The sequence below is a fragment of the Maniola hyperantus genome, chromosome 14 (assembly GCF_902806685.2).
Source record: "Maniola hyperantus chromosome 14, iAphHyp1.2, whole genome shotgun sequence".
NCBI classification, from domain to species: domain Eukaryota; kingdom Metazoa; phylum Arthropoda; class Insecta; order Lepidoptera; family Nymphalidae; genus Maniola; species Maniola hyperantus.
The window spans coordinates 9845332-9857738 of NC_048549.1; the positions used below are offsets into that span (position 1 = coordinate 9845332).

The window sequence follows — 12407 nt, forward strand, 5'->3', positions numbered from 1 at the left end:
GGTTTGGAGTTTTATAATTTCTTAATTTTTGGTCTGGTCTAGTGGGAGGCTTCGGCCGTGACTGGATACCATCCTACTGGCAAAGCTGTGCCGCCAAGCGATTTAGCGTTCCGGTACAATGCTGTGTAGAAACCAAATGTGTATACAAAAATAAAAATAAAAATTGCCATACCCCTTCCAGGTTAGCCCGCTTCCATCTTAGACTACATCATCACTTACCACCAGGTGAGATTGAAGTCAAGGGCTAACTTGAATCTGAATAAATATGAAAACATGGCGTTAGGTAAAATACAAGTGCTGATATGAAACCTGCACAGTGTTATCGATCTATTTTGTGCTACAATTTTGTCTATACTGCCGCGCTATTAGTTCGTCAGTCAACATTTTACACACAAAACATAAACTTCTCTCTGGCGGAGTTTTTATTTTGAAAGAAATGTAAGAATACATAACGACGTATAGTACGCGACAGGTTCGAGATGACAATCGGGGTATGAGGCAAGGGGACGCCCACCCGCAATTCACCCGCGCTCGCCGTCATCGGGTTCACGCGGGGGTTGCGCGGGTGTGCGGGTCGTTCCCTCCCCGATTGCCATCTAAACCTGTCACGGACTATACCTACTAAACTTCTTTTAAAGAGATCTATTCAATTAAAAAGTTGTAAACTTGAAGTTAAAACATAACCTAAATTTAATCTATGCAAGCTTTCTTAAGACTGTGCTCATCCAATTTGTATAACTATTACGAAACTAAATAAATTATGGTAATTACTTTGAACTAAGTTATTGAACTAACAAAGTGAAGAAGGTTGCAGTCTGTTGTAAGTTATAGTTTTGTTTGGAAGACTTTGTTTTTACTCACCAAATTGTTCTTGCTTGTACTGCATTAAATTATTCAAGTTTCTTAGGATTTGTAGCGGATCCCGAGGTTTGCCTGTTGGAGGTGGAGTACAATTACGAAAGGAAAACAACGACTAACTAACTGTATCTATTAAAATTGAGTTGGAAATAGAATAACATTGAATTGAGTACGATATTCTCTACAAGAGAATTAGGTCTCTTATAGATGTCTAGTATAGTTCACCAAGTCTCTAGTAAATAATGTAATGTAGTACCTAAATACAGCCTGTAACCAGAACGCTAGCAAAAATTTAGCGTTTATACTACTCATTTTTATACTTCCTAAACACAGTCCAATACCAATAATCATTTGCCTCATTTTGTAGTTTTAGTGATTTAGTATTTTTCAAACCCGCAATGTATAGTGTGCAAAACTCGGGTCAATGCTGCGTCGTAGGCGGACTCCGAGTGGCCTACTTACGCATCGTTCGTTGCCCTCTAGCGTCAGTCAGATGTTTTATTTGCAACTTATCGTAAATTTTTATAAAATTATAGGATTTTTTAATATTTTTTTTCGCTTTCATCAGTGCTATCACCTGTCTTCGTTTTTGCCAGCATTCTGGTTACACCCTGTATGTATTAAAATATATTGTCATCGTAAAACCAAGACGTAAATGATAAAAAGTATTGTGTTCAGTACTTATTATTTAGAATACAAATATTTATCTATACAATTTTAAGAAAGGTTGCTTTAGAGACTTCAAGATTAATGTTAAACAAAAAATAACATTGAAATAAAAAACTGAGATTATTGAACAACGAAATAAAAATTTAGTTAAAAATAATACGAGTAAGAATATTTCAGATCTGATACAATATCATAAAAAATCATAAGGATTTAATACATACCCGTGCCAGGTTCATGCCGATTAATCCCAGGGCTATCAGTCAATGTGTCAATAGTAACTTCGTTAGCAGTTCCGGGGGGTCCTGGCGGTCCCGGGGGGCCAGGTGGACCCGGGACAGGTATATACTGCATACTAGAGGAGGGCGGGCCTGCCGGACCCGGCGGTCCCTTGGGCCCGTCTTTCCCCGGCGGGCCCGATGCCCCGTCGTACCCTCGATCACCTTTCTCACCTTTTACCTTCAGCAAAATTAATGATCAACCTAATTTCCGGCCAACGTGTGAAGTTATTCTTATTTGCATTTAGAATAACGCTTGAGCAGACACAATATGCGTAAGCTACTGCACGACTAAATGTTTCAGTACTCAAAATTTGAATGATGCCAAACTTCTTGAGCTCTCAGAAGTTCTTGTTTGCTAGTTCAGTGATAAACAAAAAGTTCTTAGCCCTGCTCCACAAGGACGTGGGGCTTGCGGGTACGGATGTATAATCTATTCCCACTTCCCGCTTCTTCCCATAGATATCTGTTTCACCGCACCAGAGTATTCAAGAAGTTTGGCGCCATCTATACGATGTCATCAATGAATGCGCCAAGAAATTACACATGCTAATAACGCCACAGATTTTTCTATACTCAAAATCATATCTTCCTATAAATGCATTTTTTTATTTTTTATAAAGAATATTAGCCATGTTAAATGACTAATATTCCCCTTTCCTCTCCAACTAAGCGTCAGGCTTGTGTTAGGAGTAGGTACGACAACAGTGCAACGGGCGGGGTTTGAACCGTCGACCTTTCGGTTTTCAGTCCACTCCTTTACCGGTTGAGATATTGAGGCTCTTCTATTCTTAAATTGATAGGCACTAAAGAAGTGCTGGGCGTGTTTCCTTTAATGTAAGATTAGCAAAAAGGCTGAGCTAGACTACCTACCGCCTAGGCTTCTAGCTATTATAGCAGATATACTACTCATTAAAAAAGCTCAGCTTGAGCATTTAGATGCTCAAGCCGCCTCCGAGTTTCTAAATGGCAGCCTGTGCGGCTAAATATTTAGAGGTTTAGATGTTGTGATAATAGCTAGTAAGCGTCCAGGCAAAAAGGGGTATTGAGCAACATTTTGTCGGTCGACTGTCGTTAGTATGATCTTGGTTACCTTTTCAAGGGCCGCTGGAGAGATGCCAGAGTCTCCTTTTTCGCCTTTCGGTCCCGGTGGACCAGATTGACCTGCTGCGCCCGGTGGACCCTATTAAAGGCGAATGTACACTATGATATGAATTGTTGGTAAGTAGGTAATTATTTTTCGTTGAACGATTTATGTTGCGGATTTAAAACCAACTTTGTATTTATAGTAAAAAGAAAATCGCCAAGTCTAGAAAGTTAAAATTTTGTTCGTAGGTTTTCTTTTTAACAATGACTTCTACTACGAAATGATTTCCAGAAATACTACTTTTTACTAGTACCTACTAATTAAGGCTATCGTCCGACCGTCGACAATGCACAAACAGTAGCTTACTAGAAATTAAACTTACCGTCCACCCAGGTAACCCAATGTCTCCAGAGGGTCCATTTATGCCAGGCACGCCGGGAGGACCTGGAAGACCAGGTGGCCCTCTTGGGCCCGGTGCACCAGGATGTCCGCGTTTACCTCTTGGCCCAGTTTCACCTTTTTCACCCTTTACAAATAAAAATCTAATTACTAACTGCAAAAATTGACAATAGTGTAGGATTTCCTACCAAATTAAAATGCTTCTAAAATAGAGGCTCCAGTACTATCATCATGTCAAAGCTGGGCTAAGATTCTTCGGGAATTTTATTGTAGGCTCTATTAGGGATTGTCGGATGTTAGAATGTCTTCAGAGATACGAAGGCACGTAAAGGAATACGTGGGATGAATCCATAATATAAAAAATCGATTCAGGCGTATTAAGTATATCTACGTCTGTGAACTTTTCCTCAAATTTAAGAAAGACCTTGCCATAGTTTATTTATTTATTTATAGACTTCCGCTGCAATCAGACCTGATTGCAAGTGATGATACAGCCTAAGATGGAGCGCGCTTGCCTAGAAGATGCCTAATCACTCTTGACTTGAAGGTACCCATATTTTTTTTTTTTTTTTAAAGAATATTAGCCATGTTAAATGACTAATATTCCCCTTTCCTCTCCAATTAAGCGTCAGGCTTGTGCTAGGAGTAGGTACGACAATAGTGCAACGGGCGGGGTTTGAACCGTCGACCTTTCGGTTTTCAGTCCACTCCTATACCGGTTGAGCTATTGAAAAGCTTGAATTGGAGGGGAAAACTGATGCTGGAAGGGTGTTCCATAGTATATGTACAATATAATATAGTAAGTATAATATGTACGTAAAATACTATTGTATTACAGAAGAGTCATTTTAATTAGCCTCTTTTTACATTATTTCACAGAATATTATCACATCGCTGGCCCAGTGCAGGTTGGCAGACCTCACACATTGTGGAGACCTTTCAGGCATGGAGGTTTCTTCACGATGTTTTCCTTATATTTAGTCAGGTAGGTAGGTACTTATAACGCACATAACTATGAAAAAGGAATTGCGAGCTCGGTATCGAACCCCCAAAAGTAGTCCAACATCTCAATCACTAGGTTTTTTAATCTAATTTTACACTATTTATTTTACACTAGCGTGGGAGCTCTTTAATTTTCCGAGATAATTTTTTTTATTTTCTTCCCCGGGATGTAAGCTAACTCCTTACCAAATTTCATCAAAATTTGTTTAACTGTTGGGCCGTGAAACGCTAGCACAGACAGACAGACGCACTTTCGCATTTATAATATTAGTTTGGATAAGTCTTAAACATGGTTACAGTGCGACAAGGCGCTTGGCGCGTGCTGGAAATCGGAACTAACGTTACCGTCAAGTGTCCCCTTTGTTCTTGTTTGAATATTCTAAGTGCCAAGAGAGTCTTGTCGCACTGTAACTGTAGTTGTTTCTTGTCATAAGACACTAAAAACCTTGAACTTTCAGAATGTTTCTTTTACTATGGGAGTAAAAGTCTAGTGTTTTCCAACTAATTTCCAAAGTACCTGAATCCGAATAGGAAACCCATTAGCGTAACCTACCTAACCTTAATTCCTGCTTCCATTAGTAAGTAGGTTAATCCTAGCTTTTGCAAAATAGTCTTTGCCGATTTAACGTTCTTTGACAAAAAATATGTTATCAGGACTTAGTGTCTACCTAGTAACGTCTGAATTTGATTTTCATAAGAATATAATGATAATTATTTCATAATTGTATCTACAAAAGAAACCAGTCAAGTGCGAGTCGTAATCGCACACGAAGAGTTCCGTACCATCATGCAAGATATAACACTATGTAATTTTCACTTTTTTTATTTGCATGGTGGGCGCTTTTAAATTCGCTATCTTGATTTTTTATTATTTGTTGTCATACTGGCAATATAAATACTTCTCTCTAGCTATTACTGCAAGTAAGATACCGCCCGCTTAGACAAACGGACTGACAGCGGAGGTTTAGTAATAGGGTCTCATTGGCACCCTTCGGGTGCGGAACCCTAAAAATCTTGGCCTTTCAGTTCGTTAGGCACTCATGAAAGTATAGGTAAGTATATTTATATTTATAGAATATTTATATTTGATACTAAAATAGAAATCTTTTGCTGCTAGGAGGAAAATAATTTTATAAGGGATACTTATTATTTTTTGACTTACCTTTGTCATAACCAGAGCTTCTTCACGTGATATCGCAACTGGACCAGGCGGCCCGGATTCACCTTTATCTCCCTTAGGCCCAATGAGACCAGGTACTCCTTGCGTACCAGGTAAACCTGATGGTCCTATATCACCTCGTTCACCAGGCTTGCCATCAGTTCCAGGGAAACCTTGAGGACCTTCCATACCTCTGCCGCCCTTTTCGCCCTGGGAAATATAATTTACTTAAAGGATTTATTTTTTTGGGATTTAGGATTACAATCCAATTGTGACGCACCACAGAATTCTATAAAACAGTAATAGAAATGGCATCTGCTGTTCTTAGTGCCGCGCATCAACGCATTCGCACGAGGTATGCGTTTTAAAGCGCCTTATAACGACGTTACCTACTTTAGACATAAAAGTGTTAATCGTTTCAGCAAAGCGTGCAAATTCGTCAGTGTTCGTCGGGTGTCAGACTCGATACTTTTAGAGCGTATTTTATACCGCGACTTTCAGGGACTTGATATAGCAAAACCGCTCTACGGGATTAGTTATTTAACTTAGCAGGCGCTTGGGAAACGCGTTCAGTACACTGCATTTTGAGTGCTTAATAAAATTGTATTAATGCACGGCAGCGCTTGAGGTAATCCGTTCCATAGAAATTCAGACAATTTTAATAATAATCGCCCGAGACGTAGCGTACTAGACACGCGCCTCTGGTGCCTGTTATGACTAGTACTTATGAAACGAAAAGGGCATGCGGGTGCGCTTGTTGTTTAATTCCATAGAGCGCCATCCATTTTGATCTTCACAGCGTCCTCTCTGTGCTCCTACGACACTTGCTAGATCAAGTCCCGTAGGTTACTAAGTACTACACATCTGTGCAGTCATGTTTATGCTCATTTAACACTTCTAAACCAATTCTGATTTCTGTGTGCAGCGTTTTTAATCATATTATGAAGTTATCCCACTAAAGAGAAGCTGAAATTAAGATACTAATTCAAGTCTCCCGCCTAACTGTAAGCTCATTATTATGTATGAAAATTACTGTTTTGTTTCCATCTCATCTTAATATAAACCGCCCGGGAATTGAGCCTCTCCGCAAATTGTTGACGGAAAGAAACTCGGAAAAAAAATTGCCTTGGTGACCACTGATATTATAAAAAAAACGATACGCCGTTATTTAAGTATACTTGAAGACAAATGAAATGAAATGAAATGAAATGAAATCATTTAATTTTGCTAAGACTGAAGCCTAATCAAATTTTTGAAGTGAAAACTACGTTGGGCGATTTTAGGATAGGTATAAACTTCAAGGTCGAGTCAGACACGACAGACAGACGGACGGACAGACAGACTACGACGTGATCCTATAAGGGTAACTTTTTACCTTTTGAGGTACGGAACCCTAATAATGTTAAAGAGCCTTAAAAATGTTTATAGTGCTCGTAGTGCCTATAGATGTAAAAACTATACAATTGTTTATATAATAGTTTTAATTTTAAAATTATGATTTATTTTTTATTGTAAGTTGTAAGTTTTCACTTCTAACTTTTTCATTCCTAGCATTAAACCAAGATGAAATATCTCGACTTGCTTCAGACTAGGCAGAAATTAATCATCATGTTCGAAAGACACAAATGATTTAATGACATAAATGTCTGATCATGACTGCTAATTTAGATGTTTAACTTTGAAAACTAATATTATTGACTTCATTCATTCTGGCAATGATAGTAATAATTTTCCTTTTCAAATCAAAATCATGTTTTCAATAACTATCAGCTGTTGTTAAATAAACTTGGTACAGTTACACGGTAGACTGAATATCTTGTGTTCGTATATCAATGGTCGCCGGCTTTCTTATTTATGTCCCGGGTAGGTAATTACCTTTTCACCCTTTTCCCCTCTATCGCCTTTCAGCTTTGCGACTTCCTGTAGACCTGAAAACATCATACGTATAAACTAAGGTACAACGCACACGTGCAGAATGGAGTGAAGCCAAGCATGGCGTCTTTTATGATAACAAAAATTCCTTTAGCTTTAAACTTAGCTTTTTTTACTTTCACATCTCCCATGTTTTGTTTTAATTAAACCAATTTCAAACTAATAATTAATATACATAATGTTGAGTTTAAATTATTTATCAAAAAAAAAACGCCGCTTTATAAGTTCATATAAGCTAGGAGCTCTTTTGAACGCAAAAAATCATTCGTTTTAGTGTCATGACGATTTTTAAATCTGATATTTTTAAGGGGCTTTTATAGGTGACCTATATGCCAGACCCATAGTTACATGAAACTCTAACTGCCGTACTAAGAGTCGCTAATCGTTACTTAAGATTGAGTTAAAACGAGACAGATTTACCTATGTGAGAGATGTAGCTTTGTCTCGTTTTAACTAAACTTAAGTAACGACTAACGACTCTGAGTACGGCAGTTAGAACCTTAAAAAATACATCAATTAAAAAATCGTACTATTGTGAGTACCAAAATCTGTTATGGTTCAAAAAAGCTTTAAACAAATTTATTTGAATATAGAAAACTATTTACATTTCATTCGTAATATACCTAGATCCAAAGACGTCTAATATAATATTCATGTTCAGTTACATTATGTTATGACTACATAAAACAATGTATTATTAGATTGAGCGTGGGGAGAAATGGCAATATGTACATTTCGTAAGTTATGAGTTCTTGCGGTGCGTAAATCACTGCGGTTGAAGTTTGATGCTTATGAATATGTATTGAATGAATAATTGCTCGAGAAAGTTGAAGTTTGTAATGAATGGGCAAGGATCACTCAGTGTACTGAATATTTTTAATGGATTCAAGTTCTTCAACAGCTTTTGTATATTTTGCCGTTAAAATGTGAAACAATTTTCAATTTTCAAAAGTACAAAAGAATAAGTAAATACATTATTCGCAAAAAGTAACGTAAAGGTGCATTTAGATATACGCATAATCAATAGATAGACAAGACCGCTGTCTACACAGTCGTCGCTAGTCTCGTTTCGCACTTCTTTACATAAAGCTAGTACATAAAAACTGTTTTTACAATATTTTTTGATAAAGACTTGATAATAATTAGTAAGTAATTATATAAAATTTTATATACCTGGACTTACTACATCACTTGACAATGAATAATTGTCTGTGATGGTAGCCACTGACGGTGCAGGGAGACCAGGGAGTCCTCGGGCTCCTGTGGATAAATTATTTTATTATAGTACGATACTAAATCTAGTTAATATCTATATTAAATTGGTTGTTATAGGCTTCTTTCAAAAAGGTATCATGCTTCTCTAATTGGATGGAAGACTTTATGAAAACAAATTTAAAATAACCTATTTAAAATAAAATTAATATATTAATAAAATTATTTAAAATTAAATTAATTTAAAATAATAATAATATATACAATCTTGTACGCTCCAATAAAATGTTCGACAACCAAAAAGGAGCAGAAATTTATATATTGGCATAAATACGTTGTTTTGGTAATAATAATTTGTTCCAGTGTAAAAGGTACCGGGTTAAGAAATTAAGATTTTTCCGAACCATCGCTTTAATAAAAGACCCGAATTCATGTTCTTTGCAAATAACAAGTCAATAATGCAAATAATAGCATTAACAAATAGTTAAAGCTAATAGCTTTAACTATTATTAAAGGTGGTTATAATAATATAACCACCTATACAATGTTGTACGCACCAATACAATAATATTAACAAAAGTGTTCGACAATCCAAAATAAAGGGAGCAGAAATTTAAAAATTGCAATAAAAGCGTTGTCGCGGAAATAAATTGTTCCGGAATCCGTTAAAAGGTACCGGGTGAAGGAATAAAGACTTTTCCGAACCATCACTATAAAGACCCAAATTCCTGTTCTTTGCAAATAAATAAAGGGTACAGTGAAACATAAAATTTCATGGTAGAGTTTGCTCGGTACCTTTTTGAAGAGAACGATAAATTAAATATAAAAGGAATATTATTTCAAGGATAATAATTGTTCTTGGCTTTTTTCCGGTTTTTTTCTATTGAAGAAATTATTGAATCCAATCGTGTTTCTCTTTTATAACAAATTGAGATTAAAATAATAAACACACTCAAACATCAAAGTTAGTGTATGTATATTATATTTGTAGTTCTGAAATAATGGCCGCAAAAGTCGCGAAATTTTAATAGGGGGCCTAAAAGACACCATAACGCAGTTTTATGTGTTTTTTACGCCAATAAAAACCAAGTGTTCAGTAATTCCCATGCGATAAAATTGAAACCTTCAGAAAACTTTTATTTCGTCGAGATTAAAATAATAATTTGGTACTAAAGAAGTTTTCATTTCAATAATAAGAATGTATGATAAATCAGTACCACAACGCAGTTTGTTGACTTACGCCTATACAGAATAAAGAAAATCTATAAGTAATTCGGAAAGAATGGTTGATTTAGCTCGATACCTTTTTCGCCTTTTTCCGCGGGTCGTCCGTGCGCGCCGGGCAGGCCAGGTGTGCCATCTTTTCCGGGCTGCCCACGTTCCCCCTTCGCGCCATGTGGCCCACGCGCGCCAGCATACCCCTATAACATAGTTATAACTTATAACTAACGAACGGAAAATAATATTTCAGGGGATCGAATAGAGTTATTGAGTTACTTTTACGGATATTGAATGTGATTTTCTTGTAGCTATTGTCTAGTTGGTGATTTGTTCTATAAAAGGCCGTGAGTGTAACTTATTATTTACCTACAGAAAACTTGCTGCCGAGAGTTAGAATTTGTATCTTCTAACATACGTAAAAAGACAGATGAACTCCAACTCCAGTGAATTTTTTGCTTAACAGTAAGTAGCACTAGATGTAAATTGAAGTTTGTATGTAGTACATTTTTGAGGCCTTGTAATTTACAGAATTATTATCAAAAAATAGGGAAAAATAAACCATTTTACAGGAATCTGATAAACCAAGTAACAGTCATTAGTTTCAAAGGCGCGTCTACTAATTTTAATAGAGTTTGAATGGTTATAGATTTAAGTTTCCTTTATATGAAATCGGAGCGCTTATATTGCGTAAAAATGAGTTTTCCAGTGCCATTTTCAATTTATGTGTCAAATGTCATGCCAAAAGTACGATTTTAGTCCTTATTTCATAGGTGAATCGTAGGTACTTTTGACATAACAGTTGATACGTAGAGTTAAAATGGCGCGTGATAACTCATTTTGTACGGACTATAGGTACACCTTTTGATCGATGAGGCTTTTATGTAAATATATCTGTAATCGTACTACCTATTTGAATTATCTAGGATCAAGTATCAATAGCTAAGTATAATATAATAGAAAACCTATCTTACTCTAAGATGGAGTTCTCCAGAAAATATCCTTCATAATATACCCATCAAATGCCCGTCAAGTATAAAAGAAACATTGTAACAAAACCTATAAAAGAAGTGGGGTGGCGTAGTTTGGAAAGCTCAGTGCCCTATTCCTAATGAGAGAGGCCTTTACAAGTGGCTCCGTAAAAATCTGTTAGTGTTTTTTTAATGACCTACCATTGAGACAGGAATATGACACTTCTTTGTTACTTCAAGTGCTTGAAAAGTTGCCTCTTTATTCCAGAAAAGCTAAGTTTTCGAATGATTTTAAAGTACCTCGTTAATGTTACTTTTACCTATCAAGTTATTACTTAGCTTAACTTAGTAAAATGTTAGGTATCATGGGGCTGCCTTAAACTTATTTATCTTCATGTACTCTTGTACTTTATTGTAAAAGCTAAATGCTTTATTGCTGCGATAAAATTCAAATGCAATTTATTCGATAATGATCTTGTTTCATTGCACGGCAATATTGTTTAAAGATTAAACTAATTTCTTACACATTGTTTTATTATAATACTAGCTGATGCCCGCGACTTCGTCTGCGTGGAATTAGGTTTTTTAAATTTCTCGTGGGAACTCTTTTATTTTCCGGGATAGCCTATGTCACTCTGCAGGTCTTTATCTATACCCATGCAAAAAATCACGTCAATCCGTTGCACCGTTGCGACGTGATTGAAGGACAAACCAACAAACCAATAAACCAATAAACCAACACACTTTCGCATTTATAATAAGGGTACTGATAATATCTCTACACCAAAAGTCCAAATCGGTTAAACTGATGGCCAATGAAAAACTAGCAGACACACCGACAAAATATAGCACTTGTGATATTAGTATGGATATAGATTATAAATGCGAAAGTGTTAGTATGTTGATTTGGTCGTCAAACAGAGCAACAAATCGACGATAGATTTTTAGAGTGTAGAGTCATAGAGTTCCCACAGAATTTTAAAAAACCTAAATCTACGAGGACGTAGTCGATTGCGAGTCGCGGGCATCATCGATTAGGTATATAGCACGCCGTAGGTCGAGATCGAAATCGGGGTGGGAACGCTCAACACGGGGCATACCCCTATTGCCATGTCGACCCTTTGATCTGTAAAACATAATAATTTAAAGGACTGAGGAAGGTGATTGCGGCCAATACACAAAGGTACCGTTTTTCACCCACTGATCACTCGGCTTGAAAAACACACCCACTATTATTATCATTTGAAATTTTAATTTTAATTAGTATCCACGAAAACTTTGAAGATTTAATAACAAGGAAGTTGTCTGTGGCTTATAATTTGTATCAATCATACTAATAATAAACGCGGCGGACAGGAAATGTTCAATTTTAAGTACCTAAATTTTCTTGTGTTTTGTTAAAAATACCTTCACTATGGCTTAAACTTAAAGGAAATTCCATTAAAAAAATATCGATTGAACATAACTGTTAGTAACTAAACTACAACATACCAAATATAATCAGTGCGACGAAACTTTGCCGGAATTTTCATATCGGCAAAAATTTGCAAAAGTCCCGAAATAGCATTGTCATAATATTGATTGTACTTGGACTGCAAGATTTCATACATAAAGCGATGTTTCAG

At 36.3% G+C, this 12407-nt stretch overlaps 1 protein-coding gene across 4 annotated transcripts in view; it reads right to left on the reverse strand.

Moving 5' to 3' along the window:
- The window catches only part of LOC117988300 (collagen alpha-1(XVIII) chain-like), an 86316-nt gene that overhangs the window by 16735 nt on the left and 57174 nt on the right, over nucleotides 1–12407 (reverse strand). For all 4 annotated transcript variants that reach the window (XM_034975431.2, XM_069503088.1, XM_069503087.1 and 1 more), the window contains 8 exons: nucleotides 9897–10014; nucleotides 8555–8641; nucleotides 7325–7377; nucleotides 5453–5659; nucleotides 3272–3415; nucleotides 2896–2985; nucleotides 1749–1983; nucleotides 862–933 (listed from right to left, as the gene is read on the reverse strand). In XM_034975431.2, the coding sequence (XP_034831322.1) occupies nucleotides 862–933; nucleotides 1749–1983; nucleotides 2896–2985; nucleotides 3272–3415; nucleotides 5453–5659; nucleotides 7325–7377; nucleotides 8555–8641; nucleotides 9897–10014 (1006 nt within the window). The remainder of the gene's footprint in view (nucleotides 1–861; nucleotides 934–1748; nucleotides 1984–2895; nucleotides 2986–3271; nucleotides 3416–5452; nucleotides 5660–7324; nucleotides 7378–8554; nucleotides 8642–9896; nucleotides 10015–12407) is intronic.